This window comes from Triturus cristatus, chromosome 4_1 (genome assembly GCF_964204655.1).
Source record: "Triturus cristatus chromosome 4_1, aTriCri1.1, whole genome shotgun sequence".
In the NCBI taxonomy this organism is placed as follows: domain Eukaryota; kingdom Metazoa; phylum Chordata; class Amphibia; order Caudata; family Salamandridae; genus Triturus; species Triturus cristatus.
Window position 1 is genome coordinate 308,784,295 of NC_140585.1, and position 26,769 is coordinate 308,811,063.

The 26,769-nt window shown below is 46.0% G+C and overlaps 1 protein-coding gene across 6 annotated transcripts in view; it reads left to right on the forward strand.

Annotated features, from left to right (window-relative positions):
• Nucleotides 1-26,769, forward strand: part of CACNA2D4 (calcium voltage-gated channel auxiliary subunit alpha2delta 4) — a 1,002,329-nt gene that overhangs the window by 792,708 nt on the left and 182,852 nt on the right. For all 6 annotated transcript variants that reach the window (XM_085652199.1, XM_085652201.1, XM_085652202.1 and 3 more), the window contains one exon: nt 20,166-20,227. In XM_085652199.1, the coding sequence (XP_085508325.1) occupies nt 20,166-20,227 (62 nt within the window). The remainder of the gene's footprint in view (nt 1-20,165; nt 20,228-26,769) is intronic.

Consider the following 26,769-nt stretch of genomic DNA (forward strand, 5'->3'; position numbering starts at 1 on the left):
ATCCTCGCGAAATTTTCAAAATAGGTGGGGCGCTCTGCTCCGCTCCTACCCTGAAAGTCTTGGGGGGATTCGTCAAGCGGGGGCTGAGAAAAAAGGGGGGTCCGAAAACGCGTTTTCCCCATGCAATTTTCCATAGGGACCTTTAGTCCAAGGTACAGCCCGAACGGCTGAACAGAATTACTTGAAATTTGGCAGAGAGGTAGTCCTCAGGTCAGGGATGTGCCTTTTGCAGGTCTGGTGTCAATCTGTTCAGTAGTTCCCGAGAAAATCAAAAGTAAAATCATATATATATGTGGGCGGAGCCTAACCACACATCTCATCCTGAGATCTGATTGGCTGTCAGTACTTCATCCAAGAAGTGTTGGCAGCCATCTTGGGACCAATATACATGATAGCACCTCATTAAAAAGCATTGCAGTTAATAGAAGGTTTTAAGACTTTAGTTACATTATAAATCATTTGTTGATGGTACCATACTCATTTTAGGAATTGTGGTATGTTCTAAGGTGATTTCACCATGTGAAAAAGCCTTCTGCTGTGATATCATGATTGAGAGAAAAATATTTTCTCATGCTTTTCCCACAGAGGTTTGGAAGGTGATCTATAAGCTAAACTGAGAGCTTATTTTCTGTAAATTCACATTATCTTTCTCAGTCATGTGAGAATGAAGTCTGACATTCTCAGTAAAACATGTACATCCAACAAGGGCAGAGACTGTCAGTTGATTCCTTTGTGTTCTACTGCAGCTTCCCAGAGTGTTCCAAAGAACAACTAGAGCGCTAACAGTCCTACTTATGATAAACGTATGGCACACCTGAAGCCATCTTGCTTGGATTAAAGTGGTAACTCTTAAAACATTTAATTTAAAAAGGAACAAAATGAGGGGGTTCATTTTTCCATAAAAAGTATGATTAGTGCTACAGAAAGAAAAACGAGGGCACATTTTGAGTGACTTCTCAAATCCTCTTCTATTTCATTAAAAAATTCTGACATGCAGACTGAAACATGCACTTTCAATACCAGCAGCAGTTTTCCCTGGTGAGCAGTAGCTTTACTACAGTGATCTAATGAGCAAAAAGAGTGCTAACATTCTGAATTTATGGCAAATGTGTGACACATCTGAATGCCTTTGGAATCAAAGTAAAAAACTGAAAGTATTTCCTACTGAGGAGACTGCAGTAAATGAGGAAATTAGGAAACTTCATAACAAATAAGTCTGCCAAGATGGCCACCAGAGACAAAAGAGCCCAAACGTAGCCCAAATATCACCCAGATGTAGCCCAAGTATAGCCCAATGACAGAATGTCCCAGAGTGTTCTTAAAAACAACTAGAGCGCTTACTGTCTTCATTATGACAGAAGTATGGCACACCTGAAGCCATCTTGATTGGAATAAACTGGTAACACTTAAAACATTCAATTTAAAAAGGAACACAATGAGGGGGTTCATTTTGCCATAGAAATTATGATTAATGCTGAAGAAAGAAAATGAGGGCACATTTTGAGTGACTTCTCAAATCCTCTTCTATTTCATAAAAAAATTCTGACATGCAGACTGAAACATGCACTTTTAATACCAGGAGCAGACTTCCATGGTGAACAGTAGTTTTACTACAGTGATCTAATGAGCAACTAGAGTGCTAACATTCAGAATTTATGGCAAATGTGTGACATATCTGAATACCTTCATGATGGAATCAAAGTAAAAAAATTAAAGCATTTCCTACTGAGGAGACTGCAGTACATGAGAAAATTAGGAAACTTCATAACAAATAAATCTCCCAAGATGGCCACCGGAGACAAAGGAGCCCAAATGTAGCCCAAAATCACCCAGATGTAGCCCAAATATAGCCCAATGACAGAAGTGTGCAAAACACTTATTATTTTGTGTTTTTGCAGTGTTATATAGTGCGGACTTGTCAGGTATTGGAGTGCTTTACATGAGCATTGGTTACATCACACAAGAAAAAATTCATTTTGGTTGTAGACATGGGGAGACTAAGTGATTTGACCAGAATCACAGAATGTCGAGCTGAAGCAGAAACTCCAACCTGGTTCCCCAGTTGCAAAGTCTGCAGTTCTGGAAGTAACACCACACCCTCTCCCCTAAGTGCAACATTTAATCAAGTGGTCAACTGGATAAAAAAACATAAAGGTAACAAATAATTTAAAAGTGCTTTCTCGCTATTTGAAAACTCAGAAAATATGTCCTTATTTTAGTCTTTTAGAGCACTAACCATAATTTTGATGCCAATAAGACCCTCTCATATATGTAATTTCTAAAGGAAATGCTCTAGGTATTACAGTTTTGATTACATCAAGATGACGTCAGGCGTTCCACACTTTTGTAATAAATATAGAATGTTAGCAATCTAGTTGTTCATTAGGATACTGTTGAGAGGCAGAGGCCAGGGGCACGGACTCTGAAAATTGAAGGCAGGTAGGAGGGTGCAAAGGCAACAATTTAACCACACTGAGCAGGCAGGAAGGGCCGTGGCAGCACAACAGACTATGGAGGGCAGTGGAAAGGGGGGCAGGGGCAACAAACCAACAATACAGGACTTGCAAGAGAGGCTGTGGCAATGTAATAGACCATTGTGGGCAGAAGGAAGAGGCAATGGTAGTACAACCATACATGCCAACAGACCCGATTCAGCCAGGAAACGTCCAATGTTTTTAAGCTCAAATGGGCTTTATTTTATCTGTCTCCTGTCTACAATCTCCTCTTTTTCAATGTAACTCAAAAGGGAAAATCAATACCCCAGTTTTTTTTCAAAATCTCCCTCTTACCAAGTTCAAAATGTTCGCAAGTATGGTACATTGGATCATGGAAGGAAATGGGGTAGGGACATGGACTTGGATAACAGAGGACAGGAGGGACATGGAGAGGTGCACCAAACTGACCCTGCAGGGCAGGCATCAGGGTTTGCAGCAGCACAATACACCACACAGGGCATGCGGGACGGGAGTGCAGCACAACAATCCATAGAAAGCAAGAGGGAGGGGACAGGACCATGCACATGGACAACAGAGAGGCAAGAGGCAGGACCATAATGGACAGACAGGAGAGAAAGCTGCAGCATAACAGACCATAAAGGGCAGGATCAGGGGCATTACAATGGAACAGACAAGCCAGGAGAGAGGGAGTAGGGGTCTGCACATGGAAACAGAGGGCTGGGGGCAAGGGGGCAGGGCAGGAGCAGCAAGATAGCCATGGAGGTCAGGCAGGATGTAATGTAATGTAATTTGTTTTTTGTAAAGCGCACTGCTGCCCTGAGGTGTCGTGGCGCTGTAGACCGCTGGGGAACCCGTCCTGGCTATCCCTGTGAGATGGTCCCTCCTGGGTATCTCTAAGGTGAATCCAGGCATCCCCGGCGAATGTGGGGGGCCGTTGTGGAGATGAGGCAAGCTAATGCCCAGAGTTGCCGAGTGTGATCCCTGGTTAGAGTAGGCACCGAGGCGAGAATTATCGAGTCTGCTGGCCCTGGTCCACGACCCTGCCGCGTCGGGAATTGAACCCTGGTCCCGGGCCGTCCTCTGCTTCCGGGTCTGCTGCCTCTAACCAGTGAGCCACACTACTCCACTAGATGGGCACTAGAAGCAAGACACACCATGAAGAGCAACAGTGAGACTGTGATGGCATACACACAGACCATGGAGGGAAGGTGGGAGGGGTTCAGGGGCAGCTAACTGACCACACAGGGAAGGTGGGAGGGGCCATGGCAGCACAGAAGACCATGCATGGCAAGTGGGAGGGTTAGTGGTAGCACAATGGCTATGATGGGCAAGAAGGAGGGTGCAGGGGCATGCACAAAGGACGATGGAGGATAGAAGGGAGGGTCAGGACCTGTGCACAGACAAGAAAGTTCAGGGGAAGGGGCCTCACAACAGACCGCACGGGGCAGGCAGGAGGAGCAGTTGCAGCACAACAGACCAGGGAGGGCAGAAGGGTGTGGCAGTACAATGGACCATGTAGGACAGGAGGAAGAGGATAGGGGCATGGCATGTAGACAGGCAGGGTGGAGGTGGCAGGGACAGGTTACAGTCATCTGACAATGCTAGGCAGGTGGGAGGGGAGTGGCAGCTCAACAGAACACTCAGAGTAGATAGGAATTGGCAGGTCCATGGAACATGGTGGGCAAAAAGGATGGAGCAGGGGCATACACAAAGACATCGGAGGGCAGGGGGAAGGAGAATAGGGGCAGCAAGCTAAGCACAGAGTTTAAGTAGGAGGTCAATGATGGGGCATAGAATTGGGCAATGGAGGGCAGGAGGAGTGGACTGGTACATCATACTAAATTGAGGGCAGTGGCAGCACATCAGACCATGCATGGCAGGAGGGAGGAGGCTAGTCCATGGATTCACACAACAGAGGATAGGGAGGAGGGGGATGGGGCAGCAAGCTAACTGTTCAGAGAAGGCGGGTATTAGGAACTTTATTGTTTTTAAAACGTGTGTCTGTGCGAACTACTTAAAATATGAACAAGTATGCAGCATTATCTCACTTTTATTCAGGAAGAAGAGGACGTTTGTGACTGTGACTCCGGGCTCACTTGGCAGAAACACCCCCTGAGCCTCCACCCCCTATCGCAAAATGTAATGCCCGTGAAAAAGGTAGGTGGACGCAGTGTTATATAGAACATAGTCCTGAGAGCACCATTGAAAATGAAAACTAGATATAGTGTATGGTATAAACTATGCACCAAAAAGTGTGATATAAGATGAACCGGGCGTGAAATATAATATGCAATACATTGTGCGCAATGACAGATTCATTGGAGAGCGCGAGATAGCACAGGCACTAGCGCGTGCTATGCGATATGCGCCTTGGAGTGTAATATGCACAGGGCAGTGTTGTGTAACCTAACTAGTCTCTAAAGTTGTAATATAAAATATGTGCTGGGGAGTGTAACATTGCATATGCACTGTGACAAAGATATGGATCCCAGATTGTAATATGTATGGCATAGCACTGTGCGTTATAACATAGGCATCGAGGAAGGCACGTTAGATGGGGCAATAGAACCCGTGCGAAGACAAGTGTGGCATGACATATTCACGGGGTGGTGTTACAGTGCACATGGGCTAGAGAGTGTCATAGCATATGCACTAGCTGGTGGAATACAACACAGAGGTGTGTGGCACTCGGTAGGCAATGGTGGGTGTAACACAGCATTGGGCTCTGCCAGGAGCGCGCTGTGACTCTCAAGTGATGTTCGTCCCCTTTCCAGAGAGTAAAATAAAAAGAATTACACATCCGGCAGTGGATGTGTGTTTTATTAACCGTGAGGGGGGTTTCTTGCATAGTTTTGGTCGAATTTTTGTCGAATCCCCTTTGAATGGCTTGGTGTGCATGTGTATTAAATGTGCCCGTCAATAGCTACCCATGTTTGTATAAATAAACGACAAGGGTGTCTACCGGGATTAGGCACGGTAGGGCATCAGACATGTCAGAGCTTCACTAGTGGTGTAAATACATTCCACGTGGATTCATTGTATGCATAGTCGCCTTTTAATGAATATCACGCAAATCGTCATGGTGATAGGTACATACGGTTTGTCCAGCATGTCCTAGGTGTGTCTATAAATATATATTTTTTTAAAATAATAAAAAACAGTGGCCGGCCCTGGGGATTGGGGTCAAAAAAATATAATTAGGAGACAGGCCCTGGGGGATGGGGTCATCAGGGCCAATAAATTAGAATAAGAAGGGGAACCACACAGCCCCCCTTCTTAAAAAAATAAAATAAATAAAAGACTGGCATCGTGCCGGAGGCCACGCCCCCTCCTTGCAGCACTCTGCAAACGCGCCCCCTGGCGAGTTGTAAGTCTCCAGTATGCACCAGGGAGCTGCGCTGCAGACAGGTGTTCTGAGGCCAAGCCCCTTTTTACACCTCTCTGCAACGCAGCTCTGTGGCGCTTACTGGAGGTACCTAGTGGTCTAGTTTGACCCTAGGGACCCTTAGGATTCAAGGGGACCTAATCTCTCAAGTTAGAACAGCCACAGGGCGTGTTTACACAGTGGTGAAGGGAGGGAAAGGGGCCTGAGGTGACGTGTGCAAACACGCACTATGGCACGTTTTAAATTGGGGATATAATTTTCCTTCAATACTGAGGGCCCCTGGGGGCTAACTAGCCCACCAAGTGCTTCCAGTAAGCGCCACTGAGCTGCATTGCAGAGAGGTGATCCAGGCCGTGCCACTTTTTACACCTCTCTGCAACGCAGCTCTGTGGCACTTACTGGAGGTACCTAGTGGGCTAGTTGGACCCTAGGGACCCTAGGGACCCTCAGGATTCAAATGAACTTAATCTCCCAACTAAAAACGGACACAGGGCGTGTTTACACAGTGGTGAAGGGAGGGGACGGGGCCTGAGTTAACGTGTGCAAAAACGCCCTGTGGCCTGTTTTAAGAGGTAGTTTTAATCCCCCTGCCCTATTATATACTAGGGGCTTACAGAGGAGGTCATGCTAATCACAGGGGGACCCCAACGCATAATGTTCCCTAGTGTATGTAGGTGTTTTCACTGTATTCTAAGTGTCTTTTAACATAGCACTGGCTCTAGGACTGGTTAGTCAGACTCAGTTACCACCAGTATCCGTCTGAAAAAGTTGAGGGTACAGGATGATTTTGCAACAAGGCTTCTTTCTGCTCTTCTTTTTGTTCTTTCTGCACGTTATCCTTCTACCTGCACTTTTCTTCGTCTTTGAGGACTTCTGTTGCTTCTTTCTGCACTTCTTTTTTTTCTTTCTGTGCATTTTTTCTTCTTTCTTCACATGTCCTATCTCTGTAGGCATAGTTAGAAATTAGCATTTAAAAAACCTTTGAAATTCACAGAAAAAACCATAGGTTTCAGGCACGTTATAGTTAGGAATTAGCATTTAAAAAACCTCAGAAATTCACTGAAAAAACCATAGGTTTCAGGGGTGTTATAGTTAGCTGGACTTTTCACTTGTACAAAGCCATTGAAATTCCCCCGTTATAGTTAGTTCAGCTAACTATAACTCGCGCGCCCGCAATGCACTGCTGATGACGTCACATATTACATCACTCATGACATGGTCAGTGACATCACTGATGACATCTCAAATGACATCACTGATGACATCACTGATGACATCATCCTTGTGATAGAGTGGAAGACCTCCTCTCACCCTAATATAACCTTTGATACACACATTCAAAAATAGAGACTAAACTTTTCAAAACAATGGACATACCAATACCAGTTACAACAACCTCTTCAGTAATTCTAAGATCCACATACACATCCACTCATTCACCAACAGTCCTATACAGTCACTCATACATGTATTCACTCATCATATGTACTCATACACCTATACATCCTGTTACACAATGCCACTCATCCATAGAGTTACTCACACACATAGTCACTCATGCTAATAAAGAATCAAACATACATTTATTTGCATATACAGTTATACACACACCACCACACTTACTTCTACGGAAACTTACACATACTTATTCTTTTAAACAATCACTTATAGAAACACATACTTATTCATACAGGAACTCTTTCAATCTCTCACTCTCACATATACTCACTTATATACACCAATAGTCACATATACTAGTTTAAAACATATGTAGTTACTCATAAAGACACTATTGAGACAGTCATTCACTCACTAACACACCCATACACACACTCATCCACCCATACAGTCCTGCACACATGCTGTTTTCAACACATACAAAGAGTGAGTCACTCATTCATGCACCTATGCACTACGTAATACCCCCCGCAGAACCATGCAGACACTCAGACTGATACTCCAAAAAACAACTAATAACCTATATAGACACCCATGTAGCTACTCACCAACCCATGCAGCCACTTATACACAAAGTGAGAGACTGATACAGATATTCACATATTTAAACATTACTCACTAAGCCATGTATTCACTATGATACACTTAATCAGTCAGTTATACAATCAATTTTTCAAAAACAAATCATCCATTTAGACACTTATATACACATTTATTTTTCCATCGACCTTGAGATATACATATATAAAACATATTTCATTTTCAGAAAAACACACATTCACTGGATGATGTCATCAGTGATGTCATTTGAGATGTCATCAGTGATGTCATGAGTGATGTCACTGACCATGTCATGAGTGATGTAATATGTGACGTCATCAGCAGTGCATTGCGGGCGCGCGAGTTATAGTTAGCTGAACTAACTATAACGGGGGAATTTCAATGGTTTTGTACAAGTGAAAAGTCCAGCTAACTATAACACCCCTGAAACCTATGGTTTTTTCAGTGAATTTCTGAGGTTTTTTAAATGCTAATTCCTAACTATAACGTGCCTGAAACCTATGGTTTTTTCTTTGAATATATATATATATATATATATATATATATATATATATATATATATATATATATATATATATATATATATATATATATATATATATATATATATATATGATGACTGCTCCAGGTGCCCCTCTCATAGAAACGCACTCGAAAGAGTTGATGTAGCAATCCTTTATAAGGCAAACATCTCACAGCGCTGATGGCGTTACAGCATGTCAAAAAGCCTGACGCGTTTCAAAGCTAGATTGCTTCTTCCTCAGAGGCTTGACAAATGCAAAAGGACACACCCACAGTTTTAAATCACATCCCACGCCCATCATAGGGCAAAGCATTCTGGGTCCTGTAGTGCCCTATGATGGGCGTGGGATGTGATTTAAAACTGTGGGTGTGTCCTTTTGCATTTGTCAAGCCTCTGAGGAAGAAGCAATCTAGCTTTGAAACGCGTCAGGCTTTTTGACATGCTGTAACGCCATCAGCGCTGTGAGATGTTTGCCTTATAAAGGATTGCTACATCAACTCTTTCGAGTGCGTTTCTATGAGAGGGGCACCTGGAGCAGTCATCGAATTCGCGGCAGCCCTCGCCGCGGGGGATGCACCCTCCTGATAACTGGGAGCTACGGGGCGGGGTATTCACCCGGTCTCATGTGTTGAGTGCATTTCTAAGAGAGGGACACTTGGAGCAGTAATTGAACACGCGGCAGCCCCTGCCGCGAGAAACGCACCACCCCGATAATTGGGAGCCACGGGGCGGGCTATTTACCTGACCTCATGTGTGGGAGTCTGTTGATGGCGCAGGATGCATCTTCGCGCTGGGGCCCATCTGTGGGCTTTGATTATGGACAGCAATGAAATAGTGATGCGCCCATATGGGTTGTAATTTTATGGACGCACTACAGGACCCAGAATGCTTTGCCCTATGATGGGCGTGGGATGTGATTTAAAACTGTGGGTGTGTCCTTTTGCATTTGTCAAGCCTCTGAGGAAGAAGCAATCTAGCTTTGAAACGCGTCAGGCTTTTTGACATGCTGTAACGCCATCAGCGCTGTGAGATGTTTGCCTTATAAAGGATTGCTACATCAACTCTTTCGAGTGCGTTTCTATGAGAGGGGCACCTGGAGCAGTCATCGAATTCGCGGCAGCCCTCGCCGCGGGGGATGCACCCTCCTGATAACTGGGAGCTACGGGGCGGGGTATTCACCCGGTCTCATGTGTTGAGTGCATTTCTAAGAGAGGGACACTTGGAGCAGTAATTGAACACGCGGCAGCCCCTGCCGCGAGAAACGCACCACCCCGATAATTGGGAGCCACGGGGCGGGCTATTTACCTGACCTCATGTGTGGGAGTCTGTTGATGGCGCAGGATGCATCTTCGCGCTGGGGCCCATCTGTGGGCTTTGATTATGGACAGCAATGAAATAGTGATGCGCCCATATGGGTTGTAATTTTATGGACGCACTACAGGACCCAGAATGCTTTGCCCTATGATGGGCGTGGGATGTGATTTAAAACTGTGGGTGTGTCCTTTTGCATTTGTCAAGCCTCTGAGGAAGAAGCAATCTAGCTTTGAAACGCGTCAGGCTTTTTGACATGCTGTAACGCCATCAGCGCTGTGAGATGTTTGCCTTATAAAGGATTGCTACATCAACTCTTTCGAGTGCGTTTCTATGAGAGGGGCACCTGGAGCAGTCATCGAATTCGCGGCAGCCCTCGCCGCGGGGGATGCACCCTCCTGATAACTGGGAGCTACGGGGCGGGGTATTCACCCGGTCTCATGTGTTGAGTGCATTTCTAAGAGAGGGACACTTGGAGCAGTAATTGAACACGCGGCAGCCCCTGCCGCGAGAAACGCACCACCCCGATAATTGGGAGCCACGGGGCGGGCTATTTACCTGACCTCATGTGTGGGAGTCTGTTGATGGCGCAGGATGCATCTTCGCGCTGGGGCCCATCTGTGGGCTTTGATTATGGACAGCAATGAAATAGTGATGCGCCCATATGGGTTGTAATTTTATGGACGCACTACAGGACCCAGAATGCTTTGCCCTATGATGGGCGTGGGATGTGATTTAAAACTGTGGGTGTGTCCTTTTGCATTTGTCAAGCCTCTGAGGAAGAAGCAATCTAGCTTTGAAACGCGTCAGGCTTTTTGACATGCTGTAACGCCATCAGCGCTGTGAGATGTTTGCCTTATAAAGGATTGCTACATCAACTCTTTAGAGTGCGTTTCTATGAGAGGGGCACCTGGAGCAGTCATCGAATTCGCGGCAGCCCTCGCCGCGGGGGATGCACCCTCCTGATAACTGGGAGCTACGGGGCGGGGTATTCACCCGGTCTCATGTGTTGAGTGCATTTCTAAGAGAGGGACACTTGGAGCAGTAATTGAACACGCGGCAGCCCCTGCCGCGAGAAACGCACCACCCCGATAATTGGGAGCCACGGGGCGGGCTATTTACCTGACCTCATGTGTGGGAGTCTGTTGATGGCGCAGGATGCATCTTCGCGCTGGGGCCCATCTGTGGGCTTTGATTATGGACAGCAATGAAATAGTGATGCGCCCATATGGGTTGTAATTTTATGGACGCACTACAGGACCCAGAATGCTTTGCCCTATGATGGGCGTGGGATGTGATTTAAAACTGTGGGTGTGTCCTTTTGCATTTGTCAAGCCTCTGAGGAAGAAGCAATCTAGCTTTGAAACGCGTCAGGCTTTTTGACATGCTGTAACGCCATCAGCGCTGTGAGATGTTTGCCTTATAAAGGATTGCTACATCAACTCTTTCGAGTGCGTTTCTATGAGAGGGGCACCTGGAGCAGTCATCGAATTCGCGGCAGCCCTCGCCGCGGGGGATGCACCCTCCTGATAACTGGGAGCTACGGGGCGGGGTATTCACCCGGTCTCATGTGTTGAGTGCATTTCTAAGAGAGGGACACTTGGAGCAGTAATTGAACACGCGGCAGCCCCTGCCGCGAGAAACGCACCACCCCGATAATTGGGAGCCACGGGGCGGGCTATTTACCTGACCTCATGTGTGGGAGTCTGTTGATGGCGCAGGATGCATCTTCGCGCTGGGGCCCATCTGTGGGCTTTGATTATGGACAGCAATGAAATAGTGATGCGCCCATATGGGTTGTAATTTTATGGACGCACTACAGGACCCAGAATGCTTTGCCCTATGATGGGCGAGGGATGTGATTTAAAACTGTGGGTGTGTCCTTTTGCATTTGTCAAGCCTCTGAGGAAGAAGCAATCTAGCTTTGAAACGCGTCAGGCTTTTTGACATGCTGTAACGCCATCAGCGCTGTGAGATGTTTGCCTTATAAAGGATTGCTACATCAACTCTTTCGAGTGCGTTTCTATGAGAGGGGCACCTGGAGCAGTCATCGAATTCGCGGCAGCCCTCGCCGCGGGGGATGCACCCTCCTGATAACTGGGAGCTACGGGGCGGGGTATTCACCCGGTCTCATGTGTTGAGTGCATTTCTAAGAGAGGGACACTTGGAGCAGTAATTGAACACGCGGCAGCCCCTGCCGCGAGAAACGCACCACCCCAATAATTGGGAGCCACGGGGCGGGCTATTTACCTGACCTCATGTGTGGGAGTCTGTTGATGGCGCAGGATGCATCTTCGCGCTGGGGCCCATCTGTGGGCTTTGATTATGGACAGCAATGAAATAGTGATGCGCCCATATGGGTTGTAATTTTATGGACGCACTACAGGACCCAGAATGCTTTGCCCTATGATGGGCGTGGGATGTGATTTAAAACTGTGGGTGTGTCCTTTTGCATTTGTCAAGCCTCTGAGGAAGAAGCAATCTAGCTTTGAAACGCGTCAGGCTTTTTGACATGCTGTAACGCCATCAGCGCTGTGAGATGTTTGCCTTATAAAGGATTGCTACATCAACTCTTTCGAGTGCGTTTCTATGAGAGGGGCACCTGGAGCAGTCATCGAATTCGCGGCAGCCCTCGCCGCGGGGGATGCACCCTCCTGATAACTGGGAGCTACGGGGCGGGGTATTCACCCGGTCTCATGTGTTGAGTGCATTTCTAAGAGAGGGACACTTGGAGCAGTAATATATATATATATATATATATATATATATATATATATATATGTGCGTTTTTGTTTGTAGGGGACTGGAAGGCTCTGATTATTGAGTTTGGGATTCCACTTGCTGTGCAAATAGAGGTTTTCGTTGGTGTTTCTGTGTAAATAGTAGTCTGTAGCAGTGTGAGTATGTTGTCACTTGTGGGTGTGTATATATTTCTCAGAAGCACCAATATCGGGGGTGGGATGGAAGGCTGGATTACATCCCCTGAACTGCGATGACATAATTCGCTCCGTATCAGAGCAAAGCTGCCCTTAAAGACAAATGGTCTCATTTATGGGAATTTAGCGTAGGGCAGCGCAGCCAGTCATCTTGCTGCGCTGCGCTGCGTCAAAGTGAGAGGGCAGAATTGTACCGCATTTATCTAATATGGTGCATTCCTGTCCTTCCCCCGGCACTGGCACCAACGCAGGCTCCCTTGCACCATGGTGTTGTCCGCAGGGTTGTTTTTGTGCAAGAAGGGGCACCTTCCAGCACAAAAACAATCCTGAGCGGCTTGTTCCTATTTCCATGTGTGCTGCAGAATGCAGCACACGTGGAAAGAGGAAAAACTAGGAGAAATAAAGTTATTTCTCTTTGTTGCGCCTCCCCTGGGGAGGCATAAGGTTTTGCCGCATCCCCAGATTTACATGGTTCTGTAAATCGGAGTTAGCGTCAAAATCCATGGGTGTTGCATGTGAATACCCACCGCAACGACCATGGAACGCCTCCCTAACGCAGAGTAAGGCAACGCAGCGATTTGCGCTGCTTTGACTTACTCCATATCAATGAGGCCATGCAAAGTGGCTTTGCGTAACCATATAAATATGAATTTGTGATTTGCGCCTCCAGAGCATCACAAAAAGTGACGCTATGGCAGTGCAAGGGGCTCATAAACATGCCCCTAAATGCAGTGAGTCCCTCGCCTCCGCTCCTGGGCACACCCTGCATTAATCAAAGCCACACCCCTGTTTCTTGGGGTTCTTGGCCTATTCGCTGTGTTTCCTACAGGCGCTGGCCCCCCCTCATTCAAGGACTACAAATCGTGCAATCAGTCTTTCTCTGCCCTCCTGCTCAAGTCTGGCCTCTCCCAGTTTCCCCGCGGCTGGAAATGTCCCTTCTGTCCATTCAGAGGCACTTGAAACTTATTTTGTATTTTCGCTCCTCGAACTTGCTTCAGTCTGCTTGTATGTTTGTGTACCTCAGAGTTTTATTAGCTTGATTCCTTGCTTTTGTTGGCCGTTAGAACAGCGGCACTTTATGAGCCCGTTTTTTTAAATCTTTACTATAGTGGTTGAGGATATAAATTAGTGCATTTTGTTCTACAGCTCTAGGATGCCCTTGTGGTTCTTCCTGGCGCTTTATAATATTTTTTGATCAGGTGAAGCAATGCTACTGAAGGAGCGCGCGCATCAAGCACCTCTCGCTTGGGGTAGTTTTCAGCACCTTGGACAGGGCGCACGTAGATGTGGAGTTAGAAATAGTAATTATATACTTTCTCTCTGTGCAGTTATATTTTTTGTCCTTCGATATTCTTGTACCTCAATATTCTGGGGGTCAATATTCAGTAACACAAGCCTTTTTCTGCCATACCGAAACTTTTTTTACGTATATTTAAGGGATTAGTCCTTCCCCTCGCTAATGCTGCACATTTTGTGTGTGAGAGAAGTTTGCACATCTTCTTCAAAGCTGCACGGGGGTGTGTGTGTGTGCGTGATGGGTGTGTGTGTGCAGCACTTTGCTTCCATTCAGAGCCTGCTCTGTGTATGAGGTGAGATAGTGATGCCCCCTTACATGCTGCATCTTTTCTGTGTGTGAGAGAAGTTCACCATTCCCCTTGCTGCTCTTATGCTACGTCCACGGGAGGTTTGCTCTCCCCTTGTGTGGGAGGTGTGCACTTCTTTTTCACGGGCCTGTTCCACGGTAGAAAAGTTTGCTCTTCTCTTGCACATGATTGCCACGTTCGATGCGTAAAGTTAGTTTCCACGCCCCTCCCAAGGTTGCGCGGCTGCACCTGTTGTGTGAGTGAGGGGAGCTCCTGCTTCTCCTTCACGTGCTGCAGGTGTGAGGGGAGGTAATCCTCCTCCTCCTGCCACTGCTGCACATGCTTATTTTGGGTCAGGCCTGCACTCCTTCCTGGGCTGCGTTCCTCTTTGAGCAAATATCCCTTCATCTATCCATGTTTTTTTGGGTTTTTTTTGCAGAGTTTTATATAGCGCGAACTTGACCCGAATCCAATCAGGTATCAGAGCGCTTAACATAGCACCAGTTACGTTACATTAAGACACTGATTCATTCTTTGGTAGGCACTTACATTAGGACAAACATTCCTTCTTTGGTAGGCACGGGGAGATTAAGTGATTTGCCCAGAATCACAGGATGTTCAGCGTCATTACCGGGACTCAAACCCAGTTCCCCAGGTCCGAAATCGAGTGCCCTAGCCATTACGCCAACTCCTCTCCCCTCGAGCGCCCTAGCCGTTAGTCCAACTCCTCTCCCCTCGAGCGCCCTAGCCATTACGCCAACTCCTCTCCCCTCGAGCGCCCTAGCCGTTAGTCCAACTCCTCTCCCCTCGAGCGCCCTAGCCATTACGCCAACTCCTCTCCCCTCGAGCGCCCTAGCCGTTAGGCCAACTCCTCTCCCCTGGTGAACTTGTTGTTTGTTTGAGCGATGATGCCGCTTCCCCTTTCCAGGGTCCACCTCATATGTATGAGAGAAATTAACAATTGTCCCTCCTGTGCTTCATCTCTTATGTGTGGGAGGAAAGATTACACTTCTTCCATCCTGCATCTCTCCTGTGTGCGAGGGACATTTACACTTCCCCCACCCTGCATCTCCTGTGTGTGAAGGAAGTTTACACTTCTCCCATCCTGCATCTCTCCTGTGTTTGAGGGAAGTTTACACTTCTCCTATCCTGCATCTCTCCTGTGGGTGAGGAAAGTTTACACTTCTTCCACCCTGCATCTCTACTGTGTGTGAGGGACGTTTACACTACTGCTATCCTGCATCTCTCCTGTGTGTGGGAAGTTAACACTTCTCCCAGCCGCGGTCGGTAGTAGGAGTAACTGCAGGGCGGTGACGTGGGAAGGGGGAGGGGCAGGGTGGGGGGTAGTAAACTATGGATTACGGAGGTTTAGAGGTAAGTTAACATATAAATTAATAAAACGAATTTCGTTGCGTGCACTGCATCTCCAAATGCGATGCAGTGCACGCAACGAAATTCGTTTTATTAATTTATATGTTAACTTACCTGTAAACCTCTGTAATCCATAGTTTACTACCCCCCACCCTGACCCTCCCCATCCCCACGTCACCGCCCTGCAGTTACTCCTACTACCGACTGCGGCTGACTTCTCCTATCCTGCATCTCTCATGTATGTGAATGAAGTTTACACTTCTCCCATCCTGCATCTCTCCTGTGTGTGAGGGAAGTTTACACTTCTCCCATCCTGCATCTTTCCTGTGTGTTGGACGTTTACACTTCTCCCATCCTGCATCTCTCCTGTGTGTGAGGTACGTTTACACTTCTTTTATCCTGCATCTTTCCTGTGTGTGAGGGAAGTTTACACTACTGCCATTCTGCATCTCTCCTGTGTGTTGGAAGTTTACACTTCTCCCATCGTGCATCTCTCCTGTGTGTGAGGGAAGTTTACACTACTGCCATCCTGCATCTCTCCTGTGTGAGTGAAGTTTACACTTCTCCCATCATGCATCTCTCCTGCGTGAGAAGGACGTTTACACTTCTCCCATCCTGTATCTTTCCTGTGTGTGAGGGAAGTTTACACTTCTCCCATCCTGTATCTCTCCTGTGTGTGAGGAAAGTTTATACTACTGCCATCCTGCATCTCTCCTGTGTGTGAGGGAAGTTTACACTGCTGCCATCCTGCATCTCTCCTGTGTGTGAGGGAAGTTTACACTTCTTCCATCCTGCATCTCTCCTGTGTGACAAAAGGTAGTGATTCTCCCTCTCATGTTGCACCTCCTCAGTGTGTGAGAGAAGTCTACATTTCTCCCTCTCGTGCTGCACCTCTTCTCTGTGTGAAAGAACTGCACTTCGGCGACGTGCCGCACCTCTTCTGTGTGAGGGGCGTTAGCACGTCTCCCAGGCCACACCTCTTCTGTGTAAGGGTAGTTTGCAGTTCTCCCACACTGCACCTCTTCAATGAGTGAGAGAAATGTGCATTTCTTCCCCACTGCAACTCTTCTGGGTGTGAAAGAAGGTTGCACTGCTCCCTCTAATGCTGCACCTCTGCTGTGTGTGGAGGATGTTTTCACCCATCCATCTCATGCTACACCTCTTCATTGAGAGAGGTTTGGACTTCTTCCTCTGTTTCTGCCCCTTTTTTTCTCTTTCAATAAGGTCCTTAAAACCTGGCTTTTTGACAGATAGTTCTAGTTTTAGTCCTTTCTTCCTCTATAGCTTCAGTTCAGCTTATGTCTTCCCCTAGAGCTTACAATGGGTAGCAGAGAGCCCTACAAATCCAAATTTCATTTAATTTCTTTTAAGGATGGTTTTGTGAACCAGATAACGCAAATTGACCCTGACACTGACACAGGGCATGAAGCTAGTCCTGCCATCTGAATGTGGCACATGCATGTATTTGACTGTCAATGGTATAAACACTGTACACGGGCTCTGAAGGTGACCCTGGACCTCAGCTGGTCCTGGCCTTTTATGGTGGTCCTATGGCACATGAGACCTTACAGTGGCAGTCAAACTGAATTCTGGGCACCAAATGACCCTGGCATATTGACGGTGATGCATTTGGCAAATGTAATTACAGAAACCTAATGAGCTGTACATGGGCATCACCTGGCCCCTGCATTTCACATGGCACCTGGTGTGAGAGACGGTGCACAAAATGTGAGATTGAACCTTGGCGTGAGCTGGGCCTGCCATATAATAGTGGTACTTGGGCATTCAAAATTATATAGGAGTGCAGCGAGACTGTTCTTACGTTATGAGCAGGGCCACTGGAATTATGCAATTGTGCAGTGATTTTTTCATCATTAAAAATTTGCCGTATTTGCCACATAATTCATCCTCTGCCGCATAATCTGCAGATTTAAAAAAAAAAATTTGCGTCAAGCTCAAATGGTTCAAAAGTTACTAAAAATGCAGCGACACGTGTTGCCGCGTGGCGGAAGGTCCTTTGCAAAGCTGAAATGGACAACTTTCTGTCGCCTATTGCAAAATGTGGGTGTTAAATTGGTATGAATGGGGTGCAACCAATGTCCAGACAGTGTTACCAAGTTTAAAAATGACAAATAATGAAGTAATACTATTACAAAATGAGCGGCATTATGCCGCATAATTTGCCTTTTCTTGCTGCATAATTTAATCAACCCTGCCCCATAATTTGGCCCTCTCCTGCTACATAATTCCAGGGGCCCTGGTTATGAGTTTGAAACCCTGCACTAAATGTGTACGATTACTAAACATTAGAATTTCTTGTTTTGGGAAACGTTTGTGTACGCTCAGAACAGGAAAGTTGCTATTCGGCAAGTGGAGCAAGTTTTAACCAAATGACGGTATTATGTCTGATTCGGAAAGTATTTTCATAAAATTATAAGCTAATGTCTGGGGGTCCAATTAGTTAGCTTGGTACAATTAATTAGCTGATATCTGGTGACTCACCAGTGCATTTTTTCTGACAACAGCGCTTTGATGTGTTGCAATAAATGTCTCTTTACCGAAAGAATATTTCTGATATATGGGGCAAAAATTATTTTCAGGAAATGACAAACAGATGGGGAGGAAATTAGTACATTTCCAAAATAACAAAAAGCGATTTTGATATAATAACAATATTTATTGGGAGATATGTATTTCTGATGCTGTGAAAAAAATAATATCTGCAAAAAGATGCTCTCTTGCTAATGATGGGATTAGTATTGATGTCTCTGCAGTATTTCACTATTTCATACTCAACATTTTCTTTCAAAGTTTCATAAATGAACTCGGCTGTAAAGTACACAATTTGCCCTACATTGTTCTGCATTTCTTATAGTGGAGAGCCTGTCCAAAGGCCGCATGGAAGGGCAGGGGCGGGTACTGGTTGTTCACTGCAGTTCGGAGCAGATCTTTATCCGCCACCATTTTGAAAGTTCCCTCCTTCGCACAATTATGCTCCGTGGGGCTGAGCTCACATTATCCATGTGAATTACCTTCTGTATGTAGTTGAGGGTCCCTCTTTTATTTCCATTTGAATTGCTCTCTATGACCAGCTAGACTACGTCAAACTATCCACACGAATTGCTGACTGTGCATCGCCAGACTACGTCATACTATCCATGCGACTTGCTGTCTGTTCACAGCCCGACTACATCATACTATTAACACTAATTGATGTCTGTGCACAGCAGGCTACGGGCCGGATGTATCAAAGGGTTTTACCCATTCTGTGTCTATGGAAAAACGTGTTCGCACATATGGCCCTACATGTCATACTATCCACACAAATTGCGATCTATGCCCAGCTAGACTACGTCATACTATCCACACGACTTGCTGTCTGCGCACAGCCAGACTACGTCATACAATCCACACGAATTGCTGTCTTTGCATGCCGGATTCCGTCATACAATCCACACGAATTGCTGTCTTTGCATGCCGGATTCCGTCATACAATCCACACGAATTGCTGTCTTTGCATGCCGGATTCCGTCATAAAATCCATGTGAATTGCTGTTTATGCACCACCAGACTATGTCATCATAGCCACACGAATTGCTTTCTGTGCACCGCAGGCTACACGTCTCACTAGCCCCATGAGCTACTTTCATCGCACAGCAGGACGTCTGTCATACTGGCCACGTTAATGACTTGCTATGAAATCCGGAGATGTATTATTTTGACTGTTTTGGGAGTAAACTATTCCCACTTTTAAATATTGTGCAGAGCCTTGGATAAAGGACACTTCTCCTTGTACCCATATACATTAAACTGTGTACATTAGATGTCTCCCCCATGCATGATTTACTTTCTATCTACTGTGGGGGCCCTTCTATTATTCATGTAGATTATGTTTTTTTCTGTGCAGTTTACAGACATCTTGCGTTACCCATGTTAACTATATACTGTGGTCAGTTGGAGCCATGTTATGACAACAAAATGCCCCTCGCCAATACGTATTTTCATTTAAGACATTATATGAAATTTCATTGCATGCGAAACGAAATCCTCGCAGTTTTGCCTGAATTTCTGATTTCGCAGTGCAATGACGAAACTTCGCCATGGTTGCGCCTTTTTGCCCCTTTTCTGAGAGGAACGTGCACATTTCTGTAGCCGCTCCAGCATGTAGAACGTTTCAAGGCGCTTCTTCTGGTTTTTGCCAGATGACGTGGGAACTTAGGTGCAGAGTACCGAAAAGAGTTCCACAAAATCACACTATTTGAACAAGTGTGAAAGCTGGTATTAAAGCGTAAGACACCTGATTAGGCCTGCATCATTCACTGCGTCAGTCCTCTGACGTGCCACTCGTCACTTCCGCTCCCACGCACCCAAACTCCGCGTGGCGCTTGAACCAGAGGCACCATTGACTGACTCACGCATCTGCTTTTCATTAACATCAGACGCAGGTTGTGATGTCTCTAATTGTTTTTGCAGAACCCAAGTGTCTAACAGCTTTTTTCCCTCTCTCTTTTCCCCACCCTCCCATCTTCACCCACCCCCCCTCACCCCGCCCTCCCCACCACTCATCTCTTTTTCCCACAGCTGTCGGTGTGCAAATTAAACTGGAGCTGCTGCAACGCAAATTTTGGACGGCGACGAGACAGGTAGGGGTTCAAAACCTGCTGCGAAAAAGTAAGTGGATGAGCACAAGAAATGAACGAATGATTGGAAAAAATGCAGCAGCGAGAGAGTGAATGCACGAATGCATAGATAAATACATGGAGGAAATAATGGATGAATGCGTGAATGAATTAGGAGAATGATAGAAGAGCGGTAGAAACAATGACACAAAAGAAGAATTAACAAAAGAGTAAGAATCGATAAAAGGATACCAGAAAAAAAGAGGAAGAAATAGCGTAGAGCAGTAGGAAGAAGAATTAATGTGAGGGAAATGATGAGTGGGTGAGTGAATGGAAGGGCTGGATGTACGTATTGTAGGACTGGACGAGCGATCGGAGTGTTGGAAGGACGGATAGAAGGAACGCACTTTGGAAGAGGCAAACCATTCATCATTGGCAGAGAAAGAAGGACATTAAGTTTCTTTCCGGACTGTGGGATTCAAGGTGAACTCTGAGTCACGAGGAGTTCTTTCCAGAACCGAGGAAAAGGGATAAAAGAATCAATACGTGAATGACTAACAAGGAATGTATGAATGCATAATTATAGCGCCTCAATGCTGGGAGCTCCACTGAAGACAAGGAAGAGACTCAGGGCTCATAATGGCCTGTAGAAGCCCGAGGCTCTAACATTCCATAGAACCCGGACACCCCCCATCTCGCCCCCGCTTCCGCCCCATGTACCCACAAAGTAACCTCACTCCTGATGTGGGAAAAACAGGCCATGTTTAATACAATAAATCTTCACAAACATGACAATCAAAATATCATTTGACAATTCTTAGGTCATGAAGTTTAAGAACATCACACAATTAAACCAAGTGTTCATATTTCACAACCTAACTATCATTCTAGACCATAATACCCTCCAGCACCAAGGGGCCTCCAGGCTCGCGTCTCCGCCGTTCGAGAACCACGCAAGGCGCAACCCACCTGCGTCCATGAGTGGTGAGCCCCCAATGCCCTAGATCCTTGTCCGTGTATTACCGGGGGCCCACCCCCTCGCCACCAGGCTGTTCAAGGAGGCCCGTGTGACCTGTCGCCCTTGCCTCCCCAACAGCCGGTGTCCCTGTTCCCCCTGCGGAGAGCTTACCATCTCTCCCCTCAATGCTGGGTTCAGGAGTATGCCAACAGGCCTCCCGTTGTCTTCAAATCACAACCCTGTGACCTCTATTCCGCAACCCACTTGCCCCAACCAACCAGCTGAAGCCCTAACTCAAGGGACGGGTGGGTGGGAGATTCCGAAGTCGTCGTTGTCCCCGCAGGAAGAGAGGATGAGTGAAGGTGAGAAGCGGGCCTAAATAGCCCCTACGCCCCACCTCCACTCATCTTGACCGGAAATTCGCGTTCGCCCAACGTTGCTCTGACCCGGAAGGACAACCGCTGCCCGGCAACCAATTAGGCTGCCGGCCAAGCTGACGCCCCCAAGGGGGTGTGTCGCACGGGGCGGGGGGGAGCCGGGTCCTAAGGGCGCGCTTCCGGATGGTCGCGCTTGGCAAAGCGTGTCTTTCTGTCCCTCCCCTTTTTAACGTAGAACATTCTTACCTCAGTGGGTGAAATATGCCAATAGCCTCCTAACCCTTGTGCCTTGGGCTCTGCTGGTTGTGATTGGTCTCCACACTCGGTTCAGGGCCTTTAACAACCAGTATAGCCCTCGGCAGTGGACTACAAGGCTATAACAAATGACATGTCGGACAGCTGGCGTTCCGGTGAGATGAGCCAGTTGGATTATAATAACGGTTCTCTGTGGCAGTCGGCAGAAAGCAGGCTGCACCCAACTGTCTCTTACTGTCTGCATCCACAGTTTGATTGGCATCTGTGGAGTATTCGTGACTGTAAATAAAATTGCAATTTTCCTTTTTTTTTACTGTATGTAAAATGATTGCCGTGGAAGCTCTTACCGTTTGTTGCAGGATCCTGAGGGGTGTGGCAATGCACTGGAAACTCTTGAAGGAATTGACAATGTCACAATAAAAACAACAAAACTAAAATGATAATATTAAAACAGTATAAAGATAAAAATAATAAAAAGTCATACCTATAACACCAACACTTTTATCACTAGTTGAACTATAGTAACTACTACTACCAATAACAATCGATCTATTGCCCCACTAATGATATTCACTTCAAAGATGTGTACATACGAGGTGTTATTAATGTTCTATCAATCAACAAGGAGACAGAAAATGCTGCTTTTTTGGATAAGGAGCTTCATTTATTTCCAATAAGTATAGAATGTGTTTCTTAGAAAACTATGGCCTATAGAAAGTTCTGCAGTAGGGCCAAGTGTATCCGTAAGTACATATTAGAAAGATCCTTTCAATAATTTGTTGGCGAAGCAAGGAAGAGAAAGTAGATGTAGGTATCTAGGTCAGGAAACAGGTTTCTCCAGGCTGACATGGATTCTAACTCAGCATGTAAAACGCATTCATGGTCACTGTAAATAATTTATCTGGGTGGTGTACCAGTGCATTCCCTGCTCAGTATGACTGTTTGCTCTCTAGCTGGTGACATTAGGGTTCGCGGTCTCTAGAAATCCTCTCCTGCATTTTGTTTGCACAGGTGGCGGCCATTTTAGCTCAACCCACAATATGACCAATAGGCGGTCAATTCAATTCCATCTTTATTCAGGTACAAGAGTATCCATAAAAGTCCATTAAATCAAAATAAAAACCACATGCAATGTGCAATAAAACATTAATAGTTAAAGCATCCAATGCATGAAAATGCATATTTGAGATCCAGGACATGACAGCCATAACAAGACAGCCATGCGTGGAACAGAGCTGTTTGAGTATAAGTACAAATCTAGACAGTGTTCATCGAGAGGCGGGCTAGGACAGCAGTTTTCAAGAAAGAACCTATATGAAAATTAGACTCATCATCATTAAGTTGAAGCAGTGTGCTAGATGCTACCCTAAAGACAATGATAATATGTATGCCTCTTGATTAGGGGAAGCAAAATGCTCTTTGAACTCCACAAAACGTACACTTGAGCAAATCCCCGTCATCTTACAATGTTATCTATCTCCTAAAATGTCTACAATAGAGAAACGTCCGCAATCAAGTGTGCCCCTCTCACATGATCTGATTCCACCCCTTACCTTATACCATTGTGTAAGCAGCTACCAGCCACCCGGTACCACCACAAGAACTTACAGAGTGTAGTCAGCACCTATCACCCCATCACATACAAGGTCCTGGATGCTGGCAGTGGGATTATTCCTCATTGTTTTATCCCATTAATCCTGCCCGAGGTGTATGGTGGAATGAGTCCATATCCACTCCATCAAATTCTGACATTGAAGCAACGCACCATCCGCTCATCCCATTCCACCCCAGAAGTATCCACATAAAGCCCTAGCCCCTCATCCCGCTGTACCCCTTCATTTTCCAAAATAATGCAAAACCCTGTCGTGTTATCACATTCTACCACTGAATCTAGACTGAGTGCCTATTACTTGACCTAGACGGTGTTATCTGCGACACGCAGCTACTTGACAAAAGCAGAAGTCGTCCGCAGCTGGATTGTGTCTTGATTTTGCTTCAAGATAAGAGAGCCCTTAGGGCAGATTCCTAATTTGTATGTTTTGGGGGTCTCCATTTGTAGTGGGGTTTCTCTGCTTGCTGCTGTGTGACTACTGTGTGTCCATTCACACTGAGACCCTTTAAGGGCCAGCCAGAAGCTATAGAAAGTGTGTGATGATATCACAAAATGTTGAGGCCACTCTGAATAAATGCTGTTTTGTGAGACAACCAGCTGGGGGCCACTGGCTGGCACAGAGATCTGAGGGATGCTGTCACCCGGTTTCCTAAAGAGCCTTCATGGAAGTGGCCCCAGTATTTTGGATTCGATAACTTATGCAGGACCCCTGTCATATTAGATTGTGCGAGGAGCCCCAGTCTCCTGGATCTTGACCCAACATCATTGGACCCTGCTCTTCAAGTGGGCATCTCCAAATGGCAACTTGTTGTGATGAATTGTGTACTCTTGCCCTCACAAAGCACAGGCGCAGTAGGATTGTCAGATTCACCTTGTGGGTAGCATAAGGCCCAACTCTTTCCATACTCTGGGCTTCTTCTACCATCAATTGTCTGATAAATAATCAGCCAGAAAGGGTTAGTAAGGAAACTGGAGGAATCAGAACTGTGAAATAGAAAAGAAAAACACAATGGGCCTAGTCACAAAAGTGCATTGGGTCATAAATGTAAGTTTATAACCATATTTACCTTTTTTATGTCTGCCAGGAATCCACAGAGGGATTCCTGGCAGGCATAAGTCCAAGCTTGTATGGAAATCTTGGCAGCACATGGGGGGATCTTTGCACCTGTGAATCCCGCTCAGTGGTTGGGAAAAATGGCGTTCCAAGGCATAGTTGACTTTGAAAGTTTGTGAACGCCCACAAACATGGACGCTTATGGGCATTCACAAACTTCCCTCACTCCCCATTCTATCCTGGAAATGGTAAGAATTTAACTCTAGACGAGGACTGCCATAAAACCAGACAGGGGCTGGCATAAAACCAGACAGGGGCTGGCATAAAACCAGACAGGGGTGGCATAAAACCAGACAGGGGCTGGCATAAAACCAGACAGGGGTGGCATAAAACCAGACAGGGGCTGGCATAAAACCAGACAGGGGCTGGCATAAAACCAGATAGGGGTGGCATAAAACCAGACAGGGGCTGGCATAAAACCAGACAGGGGCTGGCATAAAACCAGACAGGGGTGGCATAAAACCAGACAGGGGCTGGCATAAAACCAGACAGGGGCTGGCATAAAACCACACAGGGGTGGCATAAAACCACACAGGGGCTGGCATAAAACCAGCCAGGGGCTGGCATAAATCCCTTTCCAGTTTGGGACGGAGAATGGGTCACCTGCAGATTAGCTGGGAGTACAGGGGGAGGGATTTCTACACAGGGACAATACTTTCCCCACTATGGAGAACTCTGTATAGGAAGACTAGGAACTTGCATGGAAAGCGACATAACATTCCCAAGAGAATGCCTTTTAGTCATGGGAATGTGTGTGTATACCAGAAAGTCAGAAAAGTAAGACGAAGCAGAGATTATCCCCCATACATGTCTGACCTCATTGGTGAATAGGCGCCAATAACTATGCTATAAACACGTATGTGTGTAATAATTGCACTCTGAACGTGAGTGTGTGTCTTTTATGTGTTTGTGTGAGGAAAAGAGAGATAGCGAGTGAGTGAATCAGAGAGAAAGCCTTTCTACCAAAAACACGGGAATATGGCTGAAAGTAAGATTTCTGTTCTGGTAGAAGTTATTCATGTCCCAGGTGCTGCAGTTAAACATTTATTACAGTTTTATATAACAAAAACTTTGCCCAAGGGCATTAGAGCACTTTACATGAGAACAAGATTACGTTACATATTTTTAGGCAACAACAGATTAAGCGATTCGCCCTGAATCAAAGGATGTTAAATCGAGGCCAGGACTCAAGCCTGACTCCCCAGTTCCAAAGTCAGCAGCTCCTCCCACTGCAACGTCGATAGATTTTAAAAAGCCTAAAAAGTGTCCACATATCCTATGTTCAAGAATGAATTTCACCATAAATGATCTCAGTTCTCATGAACATCTGCAGTGTTCACAAAGTCCTTTGATTCCTCATTATATTTGTGTGATTAATCATAAAGTAATTTTATACGGTTCTGAATGATTTCGAATAAAAACATTGTCCTAATTTAAATTCTTACCATAGTTGTTAGAAGTTACAGCATGGTTCTGATGGATACATCTTCCTGCAGATTCCTTCCTTATGAATAAACAACAATGCAGCAGTCTGTTCTAGAAACTTTCACACAGCAGTAGCTCTCCAACTCCACCAGGTGGCGCCATGCTGCTTCAACCACACTCAGCCTGCTTGTGTCAGTTTCTGTTTTTCTGTGATTCCTCAAAGCGGATCTGACTCTCTATTACTTCACCAGTGTAGTTCCTCAGCATTTCCACAGCAACTAGGACAAATGCCTCCTAAGAATTCACAGTTCAAGCCCAGCACCAGGTGCCACAGGAAAATCTCCTTGTCAGACCCACATGACATCTGCATGTGGTGTTTGGGCTTGGAACATGACACCATAACTTGTGCGTGTTGTGCTTCCATGTACCCAAAAGACATCTGGGAATGGGAAGTCGGCCAAGGACAGCAGACATATACCGAACCCCGCCCCTTCTCCTTCAAGTAAGTCTCCTGGCAGGGAACCATCAACAAAAAGATTTCCCTACAAGAAGCGCCATACATAGGAGGAATCCTCTTCCTCCTCAAGCAATCTATCCTGCTCCTTGGACTATTCAAAGTTTGAAAACTGTTCCTCGATGCTGGATTTCTCGACATCTGAAAAGATGACACAGGATTTCCCGGTTTCAACACAGCGCAGGTCGTGCCCTTTCACCTGATCATGCTTGACTTGTTCAGGATGGCTCAGGTAGCCCCTGGACCACTTGCCAAGGGAAAGCATGACCCTGAAGGCTGGCAACTACGGTGGATCTACTGACTCCCAATTC